The 21,312-nt window shown below is 38.6% G+C and overlaps 1 protein-coding gene across 4 annotated transcripts in view; it reads left to right on the top strand.

Annotated features, from left to right (window-relative positions):
* Positions 1-21,312, top strand: part of CDK8 (cyclin dependent kinase 8) — a 75,524-nt gene that overhangs the window by 22,207 nt on the left and 32,005 nt on the right. For 3 of the 4 annotated variants that reach the window (XM_057366705.1, XM_057366704.1, XM_057366703.1), the window contains exons 2-4: positions 1,058-1,133; positions 12,951-13,061; positions 16,136-16,276. In XM_057366705.1, the coding sequence (XP_057222688.1) occupies positions 1,058-1,133; positions 12,951-13,061; positions 16,136-16,276 (328 nt within the window). Of the gene's footprint in view, positions 1-1,057; positions 1,134-12,950; positions 13,062-16,135; positions 16,277-21,312 lie in introns of those variants that run through there. The other variant, XM_057366706.1, reaches the window with a different exon arrangement.

The raw sequence follows: 21,312 nt of genomic DNA, 5'->3' as shown, positions 1-21,312 counted from the left end.
GTTTTAGTCATTCCACGAATTGTTTTTTTTTTTTTTTTAGGGTGGCTCTTCACAGCTGCGAAAGCTGAATTCATTAAAAATGAATAAGGCTTCTTATGTAACCTAGAGATTTGAGGCTATACAAGTGTTCCAAATATTGAAGGCACTACTGTTAAGTGTCATGCCCCCCAGGAGTGCTGTGAATATTTGCCCACAGTTGGGAAGGACAAGCACTCCATCTAGTAGATGTTTTTAGTCTTTAAGGCTGAGAATGGGAAGAGTTCAGTACCTTCTTTTGCTGCAGTGATTTTGCTTTTGATAGCTGGGGTTACTAATAGACTCTAAGGTACATACTGGTTAAAGTACAGGGAGGGCATGGTATTGTTTTTAAATATTATATTGGTTTGAAGCTGAACAAACTTTTGATAGAATCATAACATGGTTTGGATTGGACGGGACCTTCAGGGTCATCTAGTTCTAGCCCCCCATGCCAGGGACAGGGGTACTTTCCACTGGAATCCACATCTGGATTCTTCAGATTGCTCAAACATCTGGTGGAGTTTCTGTATTAATCTTTGCAGTTTTATTACCCGGGTAGGAACAAAATTTTAAGGCACTTTGGGTGCACTTTGGTACCTAGGAGAAAGAAAAATATATGACATTAGTTCTGGGCTACTCAAGAATTCATTAAAATATGGCTGAGACTTACTGTATCCTGCAGTAATATATTTGTGTGAGATAAAGCCCTAGCTAGGCTTATTTCTAGTATGTACTAATTGCTTGCTTTGTTTCCTTTTTCATAAGAGAAGGAAGAAGTGTTAATCATTGCATTTTATAAAGTTTTTAAATCATCTCAGTGTAGTGCGAGCAGACATATTTAAACTTTATCAAGGTGTTGTGATTAGCTTACAGTTTAGCTGGATATCCAGACATTAAACTAGTAAAGAATAAAAATAAAATAAGATGCATAGTTTGTTTTAATTAGAAACTGGTCTTTGAACAGTACTGAAGAGCTCACTTTGAATTCACGTGCAATTAAAAAAAACCAAACAAACCAAACTTCTTTTTCTCTTCACAGGAAAGATGATAAAGATTACGCTTTAAAACAGATAGAGGGTACTGGAATTTCCATGTCTGCATGCAGAGAAATAGCAGTAAGTAACAGTTCTTTTTACTAGCAATCAAACTTAGTAAAAGTATTCATTTGTGTGCATGCTGAGTTTTGTTTGCTGAATCATGTTATTCTGCTATGGGTGCTATATCTCTATGGTAGGGGTATAAATAAGTACAAATGTCATGGAAGATTTTACGTACCTGTTGTGTTTTCTGTCTAAAATTGGCAATGTTTTTAAGTTGCCTGGCTCAGCGCAGATTATATTTAAATGCAGAAGTTTAATAACATCATTTGAATTAGTGACTTAAATTACACATTTGATCTGATTTCTAGTATTAGTACTTAAGTTCTTTTACTAAAGGAATTAATTCTTACTGGCTTACATTGGTGTCCCCGTTTGAAAGACAGATATTTGCTAATGAAGGCAGGGACCCCCCTTGGAGTGGTGGCTATGACCCCCCTTCCCTCCGAATTATTATAGCTTTGAAAAATAAAAAAATCACGGGCTTTCAGGCAGGAATATGGGTAAAAAGGAATAACAGTTTTTACTAATATATATATATATATATATATGTAACAAGGCGAAACAAGTAGCAATAACAATGCAACAACAGCGCAGTCCAAACTTAGTGACAGCCTTATAGAAACAGTCTCCCTCTTGTCGAGATTACAGTTTAGTTGGCAGCGGCGCCGCTGGCCCCCGGCTGAGCAGGGAGGGCGTGAGGACTCCTCGGAGATTGCAGGGGACGTGGTGGTGCGGGTCCCGGCTAGCCAAGATCTCCCGCGGCTGGGATGATCGATACAAGATGGCAGAGGTGGATGGAGAAAAGTTTCTCTGCAAAACTCACAGCGGAAAATGCCAGTGCTCTTCTGGACAGGAAGAAATCCAGGACCTCCAAAAAAAGAGACGAGCAGGAATCGCGCGGCCACGAGATGGGGCGGAGCAGAGTTCACCCTCCTGAAGCTGGAAAATCCTCCAGCCAGCCACAGTAGAGTCAAACCACCTCCTCTCTCCCAAACCGCGAAAAAAAAAAAAAAAAAAAACCCAATCCCCACCACACAAAAGCTGTCTCCCCATTTAGGGTGTGGCCATAGGTGTCATTGTCCCTTCAATCACCCGGCCATTAACAAAACAGCTCGGCCATCAAGGTATCCCAGCAACAAATGGGATGAAAAAATTCCAAAAGAGAAGGAACAAAAGGAGAAGAATTTCAACCCAGGACAATTGGTTAAATAATTTTAATTTCTAGTAAGTGAAGTTCAGACTAAACTGATGCTTGTTGCCTTGGACACTGTAATACAGCCATGAATGCTCTTCAGATACTGTTTTTCGAATTTTCAGGTTTATATTTATATATTTCATGTTGTTAGAAACTGGTGAATAATGTAGTCTAGTTTTAGTTTGTGAGAAGCTTGCAAAGAAACACTGGAAAAATTGGTATTATGAAGCTGTTGTATGTTCTTATGTTTTGTTGCTGCTTGGGTTCATTATTCTTGAAATGTTTCAAATGAAATAGCTTGCTGAAAGGAAAGGCACATACCTTAAGGGTGTTTGTGGGAGGGGATCAGTTTATTTTCAGTCCATATTCCTCAAGAGTGTAAAGCTTTACTCTAAATTTCATTTTTATTGACTGAAGTGAGTACTAGGTTTTTCCGCTTAGTCAAATTCCAGTTGCCTTTTTGATAACAAAAATGTTAGTCCTTGAACTGAGGTGAAAAAAATGAACCACAAAGAATATTCTTTAGGAGATGTTCTTTTTGTCCAATGGTGAAAGCTGAGCCTTCTCCTATTGTGGACATCCACTCTGAACCCAAGGAGCAGAAAACAGGGTCTTAAATTTTGCTGGTTCAAACCATTTGAGCAGATTTCCAAATTTTCCAAATACTGTGACTCAGACTGAATGCCTTTAGGAAATGGCAGGTACCATTTCAGAGGGATTTGAGATTTTTTTTTTTTTTTTGTCTTTCTGCAGTGATTTACCTAAAGAGATTTGAAAAGTTTGTTCTGCTTGAACTTGGCAGGACAAGCCTGGCTGGTGTTTGTTAGGGAGGTGTCTCTGTTTTGTGTATGACCCTAACTCAATTTCTGTGTATTATGAGAGACCACAACTAGGCTGACAGTCTGAAAGGGTTTGATGTCATTAGTCTTGGGCAGCAAGGTCCCCAGTGTTGACGGAAAAGGAGTGAGCAGCAGTGGGGCTTTTTCCATGCTCTGAGCTGCTGCAGCATGTGCCTTTTGAAGAGAACAGTAGTACAACACAGAACCCCTGTGGGGCAGGGTTGGTGAGGGAAGGAAGGGAACATGCTGCAGACACCAAAGATGCTGAGAAAGCAGATATCGAGAGCAAAGAGGGGAGTGGAGCCCTCTTTGCAGTAAGGCAGGCGTAGGGATAGAAAGAGAAACCTGAAGTAATGTTTGTTGAGCTGTAGTTGACTTCGCTTCTGGTTATTGCTTCCAGGCTTGCAACTTCTAATATTATGGTTGAATTTTCCTGCAGTTGAATTAATAATTCACCAGGGACTTCTGGATTTTAATTTGTTTCTTGCCATTTGTTTGATGTTGCTCTTTGAGGTGAACAGGAGATTTTTTTTCCCCTAGAATGGGGTTGTTTATTTAAATCCTGTCAAATAGATTTTTTCCACTCTTCTATCAATTAATTTTTGTAAAAGGAGTAAAATGAACCTCATATGGAATTGAATCAAATTGATGATGATAATAATCATACTGTTATATTGATGATGTGAGTATATGTAACATATGTGAAAAATAGTACTGAGTTAACCAGCAGTGTTGTACCCTAACATGTCATCTTTACATATAACCAATAAAATTATTTGTTCTTGTACTTACAAAGTCAAGGCTCAGTGCCAGACTTTGTTACAGTGTGTTCTGGACTACCCAAATTAAAGCATTTGAAGGGCATGGTGGTGTTAAGAGTAACTAGGATGATTTGGTTTGCATATGAACTATCCATTTCAGTTTCTCTGGAGAGCTGAAGCTTGTATTTTCAACTCTGTGACAATCTGGGAAGAATGTGATTTGACATAAATCCCAGTGGAACTCTTGTTTTTACAGCTCTGCCATGGCTTTTGTCTTACGATAACTAACTTCAGTTTTGGAGTGTTGAGTAACTTTTATATTTAAAAATGCCTGTAACTTACTCTTTTGAGTTTGGTACTGATACCTGAATTGGAGAATAGTGCAAAAAAAGTTAAGTAGCTATTGAAACTCATCGGTTACAAGGAAAGGTTTGAACTAGGTTAGAGACCTGAGTTAAGATGGCTGAATCAGTTATGGGATGAGCTTAATCCAAATTTGTATGTGAAAGGCTTCCTACATTTCAATACTTCCCGCAGCATGAGAATTTAGACATAATGTTCAAGAACCTAACTAGTCTCCTACTCAGTTTAAATAAATGATTTTTTGCGGCTTTTTTTCTTCAATCATTTGAATTTTGACTTTCTTCAAGCTTTTGTTTGCTTGGTGGAGTTAACAGTTACTGTGCTAATTGAATCAGTATGTTTCATATCAAGCTAGTTGGGGAGTTATATTTTTCCTTATCTTTGCCCCATTCATCCACCATGGTAAACATTTGTGAATCCTGCCTCTTTCAGATCCTCAACTGAATGTTTGGCTGCTCATATCTTGTTCTCTGCAGATCTGTGCGCTGCCTGCTCCGCTGGGTATCTGTTTTGTGATCTGCAATTTCACTTCTGAGGATTTAAGCAGGCACTAAAAACTGCATGTTCAGCATGCCAAGAGTTGAATTGGTGTTAGATGGGAGAGCAGAGGGATAGAATGGTGACAAGATTTGTATAAAAATACGCAGAGTGTACAAGCCCAAATGATTGATTCCTCGTCTTCTGATTTAATCACGTAAAAGAAAGTCATTAAAGCCTATCCACCTGGAATAGTGCAGCAAATGCTATTTCACAGTTCGTGAAGCAGGAGAATTTTTCAAGGCTGTAGGAAGCTGGAGTAGTTAACCAGGCTTTAAATAGAGCTTCAGGCTTTTTGGTTTGGGCAGTTTCCTATATAGAGTCTGAGGTTGTGAAGCAACCAAGTGACTTGCTGACATGTTTTGTGTTGAACACAGTTTTTCATTCAGTTTTAGCAGGTTTGCACTTTACTTGCCTATGTTTCCTTTGGTTAGTGAGGAGTTGCTTGGGTTGAGGTTTTGTTCGGGATTTTTTGTTTGTTTTTGTTTTGTTTAGTTAAGGGATCTATGAGGGTTTTGTTTGTTTTTACCGGTTTTCCATGTGATTTGTTTATTGGTACCTGGTTAGATAAACAGAAATATCCAATAGTGTTAATTTTTGACTTGGCCCTGAAGAGAAAATGCTAGGTGTGGTAGTAGACCCTTTCAGTGATGGAAATGCTGAATGTGACAAAGCAGATCTGGGGTGGACACTGCTGTGCTTTGGCTGTCTCCTGTCTGTTTTGTGTCCTTCAAACACCATATCCAGTTTGTGCAAGTTAGAACAGCCTTGGGGCTGCTGGGGATGGAGCGGAAAACTACAGAACAATAAGCAGCTGGCTTTTCTGGTTGTTTTCACTCTTTAGGTCTGCCCTGGAGGCATTCCTAGCATTTTATGTTTCCTGTTGCAACAAGTGCAGCTGTTATCACAGAAGGTGATGTCCCCTGTGTTGGATCTAGTGATAGTGTGACTATAGGCTGAGGACGTTCATCTTTGCCAAAGGGCGAATGAGCAGTTCTGTGGAGAGAGCAAGCAGAGTTGAACCAGCCTTTAGTTGCAATGTTGCTTAACATAACCCACAGGAAAGGCAGAGCCTCTGCAGCAGGCCTGCTCACCTCTGGATCTGCACTGTCCCCATAGCTTTCACCTGGCCTAGAAGGTGGCCGAGGTAGAGGCAGAGCAGCAGGGCTGATCCTCATGGCAGTTAAGAAGGGTGAGTTGGTGAGTGGTCTTGCCTGAGTTGACCTTGGGTGGAGGAAGCTGCTCTAGAGAGTAATTGGTCCTTCTCACATGCTGGAGCTTCCATGCCCTGGGTGACAACAGTGACAGTGACAATCACATAATCACCCTGTGATTATCAGGTCTCTCTTCCTTCTGCCAGTGGAAGGGATGGAAGAATGGCTCTTTCGCAGCCAGTCTGAGGATGACTGTGATCTCTCCAGCCCACAGCAACCAGAGAGACTCCTTTAGGCAGAAACCAAAACTGGGTGACCCCAGGATTTTCCCTCTTCAGTGCCTTCCCCTGGCAAGAGTCAAGTAACTCTCCCAGTGAGCTTGCCTGAAGAGATCCTGAACTGGCTGTGTGGCAATGAATAATAGCTGTATGTAGGTTCCTAGGTTATGCATGCTGTTCTGTCCCTTCCATGCTAACAGTGAAAGCACTTTCCCACAAGAAAGACCAAACACAGAAATCACTTAAATGAGTGCATGTCTTCCTCATGTCAGATTCTTGGCAATCTTTCCATGCAGTGAAAGGTGACAATGTATTTAGGAGGACTGATGTTTGATGGGACCCTTTTTGGCATGTTTAATGATTCTCAAATGCTTAGTTTAATACTAACATGGTATGTAAAATATAAGCTGTGACTGAGTACTTTACCAAACTACATTACTGATCTGAAAACAGTATTGAGAGATTTTGTGTCAAGGGAGGGTAGCATTATTTTTAGTTCTGTGACAGTGGGACAAAGATACCAACTAAATTGTAATTAGAATCCTTAGGAATCATTGTATTTTCTTTTAACAGCAGAATTTGACCAAGCTTGACATCCAGTGTTTGTCTCATCTGGGTTCTTCACTTTACTTTCAGAGAAAATGTAATAACACTTCTTCTAATACTTTGAATGTGTTGGGAGTTAGAAGATGCTAATAAATATTGACTTGCATGTGACATGACATAAGACTCATTTATTTTAGGAACTGTGGAAGCTAAATAGAAATGAGGATTTTTTTCCTCTTGACATTTTGTGTTGTCAGGCTTCTTTTTTGCACATTTAGGACTTTAAAAAAAAATCAAAAGAATAAAATACACAACCTTGTGAAATTGTTGCTTTGTCTGAAGAACTAGAGCTTCAAAAATGTGTTGTCAGCTTCATAATAAATTCTTAGAGTGAGTGGTATTATAACTTACATTACAATGCCCTTGTAAGCTTTCATTTGAACACTTCTGAAAGGAAAACAGCATGTACTTTCAGCAGGTATTCTGTTCTTTTTTAGTACTGTGGAATGTCTAACTCGTGAGAATATAAAACTAAAATTACATTTACATTGAAGCAAACAGATTTTCAATCTGCTGTATAGCAGCTAAGCCAGCCTGGGATTCGAGAAGTTTATAATAAAATTTGGGGGTTAGTTTAAATAACAAGTTCAAATTACTGCAGTAGAGCTCCACTGTTTCACAGGAAACTAAGAATAGTGAATATTTGAAATCTTTTTACAAATTTTTGTGACTTAGAATTGGGTGACATCTCTAGAGTCATCATATTCTACTCCTGCTCTTGCAGACAAGCAAAGGGTACCTTAAATTCAGCAAGCTACAAGTTAAACATGTAAGGAAAAGACATCTCTGAAGGCAGTTTCTGAGTCTCATTCTAGTAATGACTCTGAACATTATTTAGCCTTTAAACCAAAATTAATCATGACTAATTTATACCCATTTGTACTTACCACAATATTGTCAGTTAGTTAAAATAGCTCTTCTCTTCTTCTCTCATTTTAAAGAGAGAGCTACAGATTGTTTCTTCTCTGCTTTGTTTTGGCAGTCAAGCACTTTGGCTTGGCTTGCTGTCTTTCTTTGAGCAGTGGGCTCTCCCTTGCTCTGGGTGTAGACTTGGGCTTTTGTTGCCCCATTGCAGCTGGAATAAATCTTCCCTGAATGGGCCAGAATTATGTGTAGCATTTCAGGTAATGTAGTATTCCTGCCTATACACATCTGTTGTGGCAGTAATTCCACTGGCACCTTGTTTGTTACAGGATGAGTAAAATTTGTCATTTGCCTTCCAGTCTGAAAGTTGCCTTTCTGCATCAACTGCAGTCTGGTTTGTGTTCCAAGTCCCTGCTTAGCCATTTTTCCATTGTAAGACCATGGCATGGCTGTTCATATATGTTTGTTGCTGGATCCTTTGGTGAAACTGTTGTATTTTTGAAGCATGAGATGATAATTAGAGTTTGAATTTATGCCATCAAACTAGCCAGATAATGCAATAGTGACTTCTGTTTAAATAAATGTTTGGTTGATACTACCAATAGCTTTGTGTGTAGCCAGTTTTCTGACTGTGTTGAGGCTTGGGAGAAACATGCTGCATGGCACTCAAAGAATAAGAAGCTTCTTTTTCTAAAATAGTTAATGTCCTGACATGGTGAAACTCCTTCTGAGCCAGGTTACCTGGCAGATTGTTCTAACAATTGTGTTCCATTGTAGGATTTTAAAATTGTTTAGATTTGGAAAGACCTGAATCATCAAGTGCAACCATTAACCCAGTACTGCTGAGTCCACCACTAAACCATGTCCCTCAGTAACAACACATCTGTGCATTTTTTAAATACCTCCAAGGATGGCAACACAACCACTTCCCTGGGCATCCTGTTCCGGGGCTTGACAAGCATTTTGGTGAAATATTTTTTCCTGAAAGCTGATCTTAACCTCCCCTGTGCAATTTGAATTATAGATATATGGATGGTAATACTGCAAAGCTACCCTTTGCAGTGTACGTTCCCTGTGGACCACAAAGATTAGCAAGTGTCAAGAGCGGGGCTGAAATGGCACTTGCAGTAGAGCTAGAAATCCTCGTTGATGTGGAGAATGCAGTGTCTTGGCTCGTGAGAAGTGTTGTAGTGGTGGAGAGCTTTGTGGGAAATGTGGGAATAACACTGAAGGAAGCAGTTTATGTTCATAAAAATTGTGCTGACTTCAGCTCATATTTTATGTGAAAGATAATTGTTGCTAGTGCAAAAAAAAGATTTGCCTTAGTCATGCTGCAGTTTTCCTGGCTCCCTTAGTGCTGCTGTTGATTATTTAATAACATCCTGTTTTACTTCACTTTGTCCTTGAAGTAATTTAATAATTTTATGCATCATTGAGACACTTTGATTTACTGTCCCTCAGCTGCTCCATAGCTGTGGAATGAGTATTTCTTCATTTCAAAAGGGAGAGGGAGCAACCTTAATGGGAGCCCAGGACTTGCATACAGGGATGCTGTTTCCATTACTGGATCTTGGATAATATAAAAGCAAGGGCAAGACCAGTCAGGGACAGCATGGGCTTCTAACACTCAAGTCAAAATAGATCTATTGGCATCTTTGTCATTCACTGATTTCTATTTCTTTGAAAGTCTGTTGGGTCTCCTTTGTAAGCTGGTACCTAGACTAACTAATATAAGAGAAACCCTTGTAGTTGGGGAAGTAGATTTGAATCATCATGTGATAGACAAATGAAAAGGAAGACAATTTACTGTGGGTCAAACACATAATTTTTCTTTGTGTTCTACAGAACTGAGCTAAGATAGACAGAAGCAGTTAGATAGCGAAGTCATTAGGCCAAAAAATAGCCTTTATCATTAGCAGGCATCATACTGATAGTCAAAGCATGTTTCTTGCAATCTACTTTGTCTGAACTATCTTTGAACTCTCAGCTGCTGAACACAAGTCAAGTCATCTGGTAGGAAAGGCATGTGGTTTATGGGCTAGAGAGGCCTAGTTCATGGAGACTGAGGTTGCTGAAAAGGCTCTTTACAGCCCATGTGGTATGTTATCATCTGCATGAGCTCTTTCTGCCCTTCAGACAGACTTTGCATTTGTAACTGTGAGTATTTCATCCTTTCCAAGACAGTGATTCAGGAATCATCTGTCACCACTGCAGCAATCATTTCCTTCTTCTGTTGGTTTTACTGATGTATATTAGCCATCCTATTCACTGGGTTACTTGTGTCGGAGTGGCTTTGACTGAACCCATGAGGTCTTTTAAGCAGACTGAAAGAATATGGAGTTAATAGTTATTCAGCACAAAAGACAAAGGCAGAAACCAGCAAGAATGATAAACTGAGTACACAGATGCATAAACAGTAACAGCTGCTGTCAGTGACAGTAACAAAGGCCAGAACTCCTAAGTTGGTGGTGGGCTGCAAAAGGAAATTTCTCAGATGCGTTGGAGAGTATCAGCTGGGACTTTGTAACTTATGAGAAGGAAGGCAGGTTGCTGTGGATTTTTTAGGAGGATAGTGGGGGTTTTGGGTATTTGAGAGGACTGCTGGGATGTTTAGAGAAAAAATAAAAGGCAGTGAAGGGGAGTGATCAAGGTGAATTAGGGAGGAAAAAGCAAGGAATGCTGTGAATCTCAAATTCTGCAGTATTGACTACCTCTAGAACAAACAGGGGCGAATTCTTTCCTTGTTGCCTCCCTGTACAGACAGGGAATCCTTCTGCTGTGTTACTTAAAAATTTCTCGTCTTTGTGTCATGTCCTGGACCTGCTTTGGTGATAGCTTCTCTGTGTATTCTCCAAGCTGAATCACGTTTGATATGCCGAGGTTGGACTTTTATAAGTAAGTGAGAGCTGCTACCCTGGGAATTAAGGAGTAGGATAGACTTAAAATGGCATCAGAAAGGGCAAAAGGGAGCATTACATTGTTTTTTAGAGTTCTGAGTAGTATCTGTGTCTTTCATCAAGGAACAGTTTGTTATATTTGGTACAGGTGTGTCCATCAGGCCACAGGATAATATTTTGGTATGGACGCACGGTTGGGGATCTATCATGTAATCTTTTGGTACAGTTAATTAAAATTTTTAGGAAAAATTTAGTATGTGAATTTATGCTGATTGAAGAAAAATTACTTAGTTACAAGGACTGGCACAGTGTATCCTTAAAGCCTGTAATGTTATTCACTGTAGGCTGATGCTATGCTGTACCTGTCTGGCATGCAGTTCATCTCCTCCACATCAGCCTGTAGGGTGGAGTGTGTTGGGTTTGTGACTAAAGCAGTGTTGATAAGCCACCAGTGCTTTGCCTATTGCTGACAGTGTTCACGCTTTCTCTGTTCCCCACTCCTGCCTCTCCTCCCTTTGGGGAGATGGACTTTGCTTGGAGACTGGCTGGGCATCTGTCTTGTGGGAAGTTGTATGTGATTGCCTTTGTGTTACTTCTGTTCTTTTGTTGTGAGTGTGGTGTTTAATTCCTCTTTCCTTTGCTTACTTAACTCTGTTATCCTCACTGACACATTTTCTTGCTTTTTTGTTTTTCCATTCACGTCTGACTGAAAGGGGTGAGCAAGTGGCTGTGTGGGGTTTAGCTGCTGGCTGGAGTGAAATTACCATGGGTGATCCCCACCTGTAATCGATTAAGACTTGCAAATAAGCATATTTTGGTTTTTCCAATGGTGATCTTATGCTTTATAGGAATTACAGGCATTTAAAGAATTTCATGCTTCTTGCGGATGCTGCCTTAAAGTGCCTGGGTGTAGTGCTTTTATAAATCTTTGAATTTTACCATGCTGAAACTCTATAGCCTTCTGCATTGATCTCTATTGTTGCTTTGTCTCCTCTACTCTGTCTCCCTGTTTGATCTCATACTTGAGGCAAAAGCTCTGTGGGTTATGGGTCCTTTTGCTCAAGAAATGCCACACTGAAGACTGGTCAGTGAGTCATAATGGGAGTCTGTCTCAAATGAATTAGGAAAGAAGGAAACAAACACATGTATATATGCTTCCATTTTACTATCTCAGTAGCAGCCAAAATTATAGCAACATGACAAAGTTATCAATAGAAAGGAATGATTTTTTTGTTTGTCTGTTACGTAGTGGAAAAATAGTATTTTATTGAGAATAGATTGTCTCAGAAGTACATTATGTATTCAAAGAGTAGTTCAATCTTCCCTTGACTTTTTTTTTTTAAAGAAAAAGACCTAATAATTCCTTTTAATAAAAAATGTCATCATTTTTGGCAAGATTTTGTCTAGTCTTGGGTAGTCATACTTAACCACAGTTTGCTTGGATAAAGCTTTTATTTCTTTCTTAGCAATTGAATGAGTACAGTATGATTGTAACATGACCAGTAGAGTTTAAATAGACTGATGTTGTCTGCATTCATTTCTTGTGCTGTATCTCATCTATGTTTTCCTTTTGGTGGGGTTAAAACTATAGTTTCTGAAGCAGCTGAGCTGGCTTAATGGCTCACTGATGCTGATAGAAGCTCCAGGCTTTCTTTGCTAGGGCTGCCTCTGCTGTTAGTTACCCTGATTTGTTTCAGCTAGAGCTCAGTACCAGGTTGCCTTTCCCCAGCTTGTGTTCGTACAGAATAGTTTTCTCTTGAACTGGGTGCTGTTTTATCGGTGGCTTCTGTGAATATACTAACTGGTGTAATATGTGCTGTGGCAAGGAGTTAGACCCATTTCTGTAGAAAGTGCTGACCTTGTAGATGAGCAGAGTCCACCTTACAAACCACATCTTGATTTAGCTGACTACAATGACAGGCTCTACATGAGCTATCCCATTCAGTCTCAAATGACTGCAACATTTTCAATTAGTTGGCAGCGTTTTCAGATAATTGGGATTGAGGAGAAAATGGGATACACCAAGTGGGACTGTTGAAGATTACAGCCTATGTGAAAGGGCAGATGCCACAATTGGCTGTTTGCAGTCATCTTGGTCCTGGAAAACAGTGAGGTTTACATAGACTTCAGCTTTTAGTAAATGAGTAGAAAGTGAATGCCCTGAGGGGGTTAGAAAGTGAATGCCCACTTTCAGCTTTGGTTTGAAACTAATGGCTGGTTCTTTCATGAAAAAAAGTGCTTTTCTGTGGCTGGCAGATTTCAGCTTTTCTTGTTTGTGTTGTAAGTATCCCAGCTCTAGATGTGTGAATATAACTGTTGTGGACCTTTTCTTTTGCAGTTGCTTCGGGAGCTCAAGCATCCGAATGTCATTTCTCTGCAAAAGGTGTTCCTTTCTCATGCTGACAGGAAAGTGTGGCTTCTCTTTGACTACGCTGAGCATGACCTCTGGGTAAGGTGAATTGTTTGTAGGTAGCAGGCTTAGTTTTAGTTACAGCAAAGGGACAAGGTCAGGGGAGACACATAATTTTTAAATACAGTGTACTGTGCTTACTCCATGTTTGCTGGAAGCATTTTCAGCACTAAAGGAAAAGCAATGGAAAATGCTGAGTCAAGAAACTACACAGTTAACCTGCAATCTCTTTAAGAAGATAAAAATCTGCAGTCAGCTCTCAGTAGCTAGAATTCTGCTTAAATAAATGATGCATTTATTACAGCTAAAGTAGGGTGCAGGAAAATGTAATTGATGCAGCTGAATTCCCTTTGAAAAATGACAGACTTATTAACTAAGCTATCCTAATCAGAAACTTTGATTGTCATTGTGAATACATGAAATGAGAGTAGTGCCACTGTATATTTAATATACATTTCATGGAAAGAATTTTTACTCAACTTGTCCACAGAAATTCTTTGTATTTGGGATGAAAGCTGTTTATTTCTAATTGCAAGATACAGCTTTAAAATAACCTGTTGGAGGCAAAGTAAATTAGTTTTAAGATACATACTATATTGCTCTGTTAACCCAATAGTTGTAAACTTAATATCCATTTGGAATACTTGAAAAAATAAAGTAGCATGGTAAAAAATTTAAAATGCAGCCTTGACTTCCCAGAAAAAAAGGTGTATGTGCCTCAGATTAATTCTGACATACATTTTGAGCATTGCTCTCAATGCTCCAAATAGGAACTTTAAAAGATGCTTAGATTCGTATCAAAGGGTGCAACAGAAACAATTTGGAACTAGGTGAAAATTCTTATGAATGTGTACCTGTGAAAATTACACAGTATGAATCATTAGTTGTTTTTCATCAGCATGTTGCTTAGCACAAATCAAAGTTAAACTAATTTCTTTGGAAAATGGTGTTTCTTGTAGTTGGGAATTATTCAGTATCATTTGCCTAAAAACTAATGTGTCAATTTTCTTCCCACTAAGCAAAATCTAAGCTATTTTCTCACAGTTGAATGTGTTGGAAGTTCTGATACTTGGTACTGGGATTTTGTTACCAATATAAAATTAGAGACAAAGAAGTTACCAAACAGCTGAAATATTGAGACATTCTAAAGTTTGATAAACAGAAACAACATCTTGAGGAAATGGAGTTCCAAGTTGGTTTGTTTTGTTTTTATTTTAAAATGAAAGAAAAATAAGACCTTTTTTTTCCACTACTCCCCCATGTTTATGATATGCTAAGCTACAGAAGTTTAGGAATGTTTGAGGATTGTTTTTGTTTCAAAATGTGCTACAAGACTTCATATTTGTTAGGATGATTATGACTATGACCTGTCCTTGTTTGTATTTATACATTTCTGCAGTGCTTCATACTTACCCTAAACCACCGCAGAAGTGTTTCTGTTAATGGAACACTGTTTTGTATATAAGTAACTTAGGAATGACCCTCTATTTTGACATTTATGCTTGCATGCACATACCTGTATGAACTCTAGAATTCCCAGCTGTGCCAGCTTCTGATTGTTCACTGTGTCTGGATGTTAGAGACTTAGTTGCAGTGACTGGGCTGGCTCTGTGCCCTAGAGAGCCTGCTATGGATCAAATCTTCTAGTGCAGTGTGTATTTAGCACAGCAGATCTCAAGAAAGGCTGGGAAAGGGCCAGATAATACAGTGTGTATTGGAGCAGGAACATAAAAAGTCTAGGACAGTCATCTGTTTTTCCGCCTGTCTCTAAAGATTCACTTCTTTCTGTCTCCACTTGAAATGAAAATAAATTTTCTTTTGGAGTTGGTGGAAGTGAAAGATAAAAGGAGGTGAAACTTGTGGTTACTTGTGCATGTGGTGCTTTTCTGACAGTGCAGTGACTGTCACTTTTTCATCAAAGCTTCTTTGCTCTGTGCATCTCCATTTTTACCATTGTCAGGGCAGAAATGTGCCTGTTCCTCACAGGAAAGCCAAGCTTGCTGCCTGAAGCAAAGAAGGACAGGTTGTATGGAGCTGGGCTGCAGCAGGAGAGGAAAGGCATTTTTCCAAAGGATGTTTAGGTAGTTGGGTTAGCTAGTTGTCACCTGGAATATGAGGGGTCGTGAGCATAGGAAGAGCACATGATAGAAGTTTGGTGCCGGGTTTTGTATAGACAAGATCTGGGCTGTTTTGATGGTCACACAAGTGCAAACCGTTACAGAAAAAATGTGTGAATATATAAAGAAGTTTGTTCTAGAAATTGCCTCTGTCTTTGAAGGAGGCAAACATAGAAATGGTTGCCATGACTATGGCACACCTTGCTGTTGAACTTAGTGACACTTGGGACTCAAGTGCTAAGACAACACATCCTTTTGGACTCCTCCTTGTTGCCAAATATCATCGCTTATAAGCTTAGAATTGCTAAAGCGTTTTTTTTTTCTGTGTCTGACTTGGTGGCTGACTTTCAGATGGACAGATTTATAGATTTCATTTGTCAACAGCTTCTGTTTTGAGAGTACTATGAGTACTGTTTTGAGAGTACTATGAGGGTATAATGAATAAAGAAGCAATAAATCTGGGCTTCTGATTTAAATGTATAAACTTCCCAATACAGTTCACAAAGATTTCTGCTTGCCATTATGTCTTGGATATAACAGTCATTATTTCTGTAGGAGAAAACCAAGAAAGAGAATAAGAACTGGGGGTAATAGACTTGTAGTTCTGTGATTTGATATACAGGACATCAGCCTATCTTAACAAAAAGACTGTCCAAACAAAAATGCCTCTGAAACCTTCAAGATCAGTGATCTGCAAGTAAATTTGCTTTGGTGGTTGTATTGGGTTTGTATTCCTCATACTCTGCAGAGCTTAGCTGCCTGCTGGGGTTAAGCACAGCAAAAATTGATTTCATTTTTGGGAGATTGCTTTGGGACAGTGATCACTTTACCTAGTACAATATTAATTTTTTAATACTTAAGGCACATGTTTCTAGTTTGGGAAACAAATCATCAAAGGTTAAAAAAATCCTAAGAAGTCTGTATAAGGAGTTGATGGCAATCTTTTTGTGTAAACATTGCACTTCCTTTATATTCATTTCTTTTTCCCCTTTGCAGCATATAATCAAGTTTCACAGGGCTTCTAAAGCAAACAAGAAACCAGTTCAGTTACCTCGGGGAATGGTGAAGTCGCTGTTATATCAGATCCTAGATGGTATTCACTACCTGCATGCTAACTGGGTGTTACACAGGGATTTGGTAAGTGGATCTGCAAGGGGTTTTAGCACTGGGATGATGATTGAGGGCAAGGGTTGGTTTTTTGAATGGAAAACCTCTGGGACATGAAAACCTTTGTGCTAAAAACGTGCACATAAGTATAGATTTTTATACTGCAGTCGGACAGCCTTGATTAGTAGAGTGAATTTTAAAAGCTGGCTGTGATCTGATACACTTACGAGAGCAAGTGTATCAGATGGTTTTTTTTATTTTATAAATAAACTGTTTTAAATGGGTTAATTTAAATAACAGGCATGTTGAAGTACAGCAAATGCCTCTAGTAGTATCACTGCAAGACAAGATAAATAACTAAATGCATCTTTGGTGTAGGTGGGGGAGAGTATGATTGGCTGTAAGAACAGCTGAAAAAAAGATTTTTTTCTGAAATTATCAGTTTAACATAGGAAAGAAACTTTTGAAAGCCATTATTTTCTCCTGATGTTTATAATCTACCAGCCATTAAGCCATGCCAGCTTTTGATTATTTCTGCAAGTAAAGTAGTGTTGATCCAAACTGCAATATAAGGAAAAGGTTTTGAACCTGAGTTAGTGTCTTTAACCAGCAGATTCTTTTCAGCTGGTGAATCTCAACAAATCTTACTTACTTGCCTTCAAAATATGCCCACAACTAACTGGTCTTTTTTGTCTGTTGTCTTGAAATTGGGTAGTTTTCCACTTGTCTGTAGCTCTTATTCTTTGATAGCATTCTTTCTTTCAACTTACTTCTAAGTGTGCCTATATATGATACTCCCACGCGGAAATGAAATTTCAGTACTTAGAAGTATCATTAGTTTGACCTTTTATTCCTATGTGTCAATATTACCAGTGCTATTCTGTCTTTGGTGAAATAAGTCTGGCTTGCTTACTATGCACCTTCTGAGTCACTATTTGTCTTTGAAATAGCTTTAATAGTGTTCCTGGAAATGTGGTCGAGGACTAATTATTTGTCATCTATTTTCATGCCTGATAAATGCTTTTACAGAATGCCAGTTTCTCCTTTTTAACTGAAGGAAAAAGGTTTACCTCTGATAAATAGCATTTTAAGTGCTGAAATACATCAAAACTTCGCTTTATTGCAGTGATTGTATGGACAGTTTTTCCTGGTTTTAGAAATTAAACAAAAGCCTCAGCACTGAGGGGAAAAGATCGAAAAGATTCTGGTGGCTTTCACCCTACTTTTGAAGTAGTGGAGCAAAACATAATGTAGAAATACATAGTGCATGTTATTACCTAGACAATTTTGCTATATTTTTAAGAGGCATACAGGAAGCAAATGATTTGCCATCAAGAATCGAAATTTTTCTGATGTTTTGCTTTCTATTATTTCAGAAAATTTGTAAACTTAAAATTATGCTTAAAAGAAAACCATGCATGTTGTTAAATGGATGGCTCAGGAGATTGGTAATTTATTACAGAGCCTTTCACATCTAGGTTTGTAGCTCAAATACAATTTAAGCTGGCAACTGCGAAAAAACTACTGCCATCTTCTTTTATGTGAAATGAGTTGGTGGTCTCAGTCCAGCATGAAGTTTTCTTCCAGTAGAAAATCCTCCATCACAATTGGCTATCTTTTGATAATCTGAGGAAGACCAAAAGCTTGAGGTAAAGACTGAGAGGTCTTCCCACTGGAACCTTGTCAAGCTGTATTGGTGAGAATCCTGTAAGAGCTGTACAGGGGCTTCCTGTGCTGCCTTATCCATGGATACCTTTGGACATGTGGTTTTTGTAAATGTCCACTTTGAGCTGAATTCAGAAGTTACATGTTTCATGCAGGACAAAAGACAGAATTGCAGCTGCCAATGCATTCTTTTTTTTATCAGGGTCTGGAAATAACCTGAGTAACAGAAGGGATTCTACCTAGCATTTTGTCTTGGAAAGACAGGGGCCTCTTGGTTAAGGTTGAGAATTGGGACTTCACTAACATGTTTATTCTGCTTCAAAGCAGAATAACTGACATTAATGCTTAGATATGAATTTTCTATTCCATTACAGGATACCTGTAATGTTAGTCTTGAGGAGTATCAGTGTTAAATCATCAATTTTAACTCCAGACTGGATGACTGGACAGATTTACTATGTTTTTCATACTATGCCTTTTAAACAATAGGTGTTGCTGTTGTTTCTAGATGTTTTATGTTTTCCTAGGTTTATAAACACCCACAGAGCTGCTTAAGTAACATCATTGCTTTCATGTCATATGCTAACTATTTCAAGCGTGATGGTGCTTGGGGTTGGTAGGAAGCTAAAGAGTACAGTACTTGGCAGAAAAATTTGTTGTTCTCTCGTCGGATAAGGATTTTTTTAAATGGATATGAATTATCTATTTAATTAGCTTCTAAGTGCAGAAGCTGGTTTTGGATTGGTTTTCTGCTGGGGTTTTTCTTTTGGTGGTTTTTTGAAGCTGTCTTAGTGAAGTTAGCTTCAAGTAGGTAATGGTTAAGGAGGTTTTGTTAAATTTTGACTTTCCTAACCAGCAACAAAACATGGTACAAAGCAACTCCTTTCTTGCTAGCATCTACAAGCCAGGCAGCAAAATTCAGTGGCTGTTAAAATCACATGAACTTGGACTGAAATTTGTCTTCACAGTGTTGGAATCAAGAAATCTCAATTCATGTAAGGTTTGTATAAAGTGATGAAACAAAAATCTGTAGGATGACAATAATTGTCGATTGTGGGTTTTGTAGTCATGGTGTGCCTTTTACAAAGGAAATGCATACAAATCTTCAGAAAGAAAAGGTCTGTTTTTCTTTCACTGGGTAAATGAAAGCCAGTTCACCATTTCCATCAGATCAAGGGAGATGCTGATTGTACTTACCTTTGAATACTGCGTTGAGTACTACTGTGCTTGAGTAGTTAGCTTTTTTATAAGTCTTTGAAACATACCAGTAAAATTTTTCAACAAAATAAATGCCAACCCTTTTAAAATTTCTTATTTGACTTGCATATTTTTCAGCTTTTTTGAATTTCATGGCTGAGAGCAATTGAAATCAGATTGTTTATTCATGCTCTGACTGTAGCAGGAAGGCAATAAGAATCCTTCATATAATTATCACAAAGTGCATCAATTATAGTTTTAATAATATTTTCAATTTAGGTACCAAGCATTCTTGAAACATACTGCATTTTGCTGACATATTTTCTGAGTATTTTTTCCACTTTGTAGTATGCAGCTGTTGACTTCTTAGTTTTCTCAAAGTTCTTATTCCACCTAAAAATAAGCATAAGCTGAAGAGTGGTCATAGGTCTGTTTTCATCAATATGCAGCCTCAACATCAAGGGAAAAGAGAGGATGTACTTCACAGCCTGCTTGTAAGGTTTTTTCAAGTAATGGGCTCAAAACAGAGGTCCCTTTGTGTGGTACAATAACTTGTAAGCCATGCCTGTTAGCATTTGAAAGTGCATCTCTATTTAATTTTTTTATAGTAGTCCTGTCCACACAGTCAGGGTCCAGTCTCAGGTAAGAGATGAGCACCCCTCCACTGCTTCTGTGTGGTGGCAGTAAGTAACATCAGTCTGCAATTTATATTAATAATGGAATTGGCACCTAAGCTATTTAAAATACTTTCATGGTGCATCAGTGCTTCAAAGCATGACACCACCACCTCCCCAGAAAAAAAAAAGAAACCTAACCCAAACAAAAAACCCAGAGGAAATCTCACATGTCTTGTAGTAGTGTAGCTGGGACTTTAGAATAAAATTATTTTTGTTCCTAAATCTTCAGACTACATTCCCTGGCCCATGTCTTTGTGCATGGTGTGAGTGGGTTTTGAACAGATGAATTGCCACTTGGCAAGTGAGGTATGGAAGTAGGTAACAGAGCGCTGGGCTTCTGCTTCCTGTTCTCCTCCTTCTGTCTCTTGCCAAAGGAATTAACAGTCTCCTAGCCTTTGTCAAGAGCATCCGTGTCCTAGTTAGTCTGAGATTGTGTCACTCTGTTTGTGAACATGTGCAATCTGGCATTAGTGCAGCCTAGTGAAGGTGTTCCCAGTGTGCAGCTCAGCTAAAGCGCTGCTGTGGGACATACATTGGCTTTTAATAAGCTTTGAGGCAGTCAGGCTTTAATACACTTGGCACGTAGCTTTCTGAGATCTGGACTCCTTCCAAGGATACCTGCTACCAGATTTGGGATTAGTGGGAACTTTAAAGGCGTTCTTTCAACAATGAATGAGGAAAAGCCACTGCCAGAGTCTTTTACTACAGACAGGATCTTAATCACTTTCCAGGCACCATAAAGTGAATCACTTAAATGTGTGCTTTAGGCAAAGTTAAATATATGGAACTTCTACCGTGGCAATTTACCATTTTCATCATTAGAACTCTAGAATCCAAGATGTCAATATTTAAGGATTACTTCAGATGTACAGAATGGCCTTCTGTCTTCCTGTAACACTTCCAGAGCTTTGAAGGCGTTAGGTATCTTCAGGGAGCCTTCTTTGGTTGTAGCTTTTTTATACAGTTTTTGTTATAATGAGCAAAACTTTATATCAATGTTTGAGGCATGAACTATTTCAGTCTCTGACAAGGAGTGAACCTAAATGCTTGAGAAGAAGAAAGTAGTAATAGTGCACATTACTAGAAATAAATTTGCAGCTTTAAAAAGCAGGGTGATTTTCTACACTGAGTAGATCAAGAAGTAATAGGTGTTATTTCCCAAAAGGTATTCTAATAACTTGCTAATGATTTGCTTTAAGAGGAGAGAAAAAAACCCAGCAATCCAAACCCAATCACTCTTGTGGTTGTCAGCTGTTATATTTCCCATGATTTTTGTTTCCAAGGTGTTTTTCTTTAGGTGTGTACTTCCATGAGATCACAAAAGAAGTGTGTCTGGCAGAACTTTGTTTTCTTGCATATGGTAATAATCACATGCTTTTCTGTGAGTTGTACTTTACTATGGTTCTAAATGTTCCATAGTTAAAATAATACTTTCTAGTGCTTGTACTTATAGGGAGCATGACTACTCCCTTGCCTGGCTTTCTAAGCACTTCTTTAATGAATTAGATTAAACTAATGAAAATGTAG

This window comes from Malurus melanocephalus, unplaced genomic scaffold (assembly GCF_030028575.1).
Source record: "Malurus melanocephalus ecotype Western Australia unplaced genomic scaffold, MMel_1.1 scaffold_70, whole genome shotgun sequence".
Taxonomy (NCBI): domain Eukaryota; kingdom Metazoa; phylum Chordata; class Aves; order Passeriformes; family Maluridae; genus Malurus; species Malurus melanocephalus.
The sequence above is the reverse complement of the archived record's forward strand: the minus strand, read 5'-3'. Positions and strand labels throughout refer to the sequence as shown.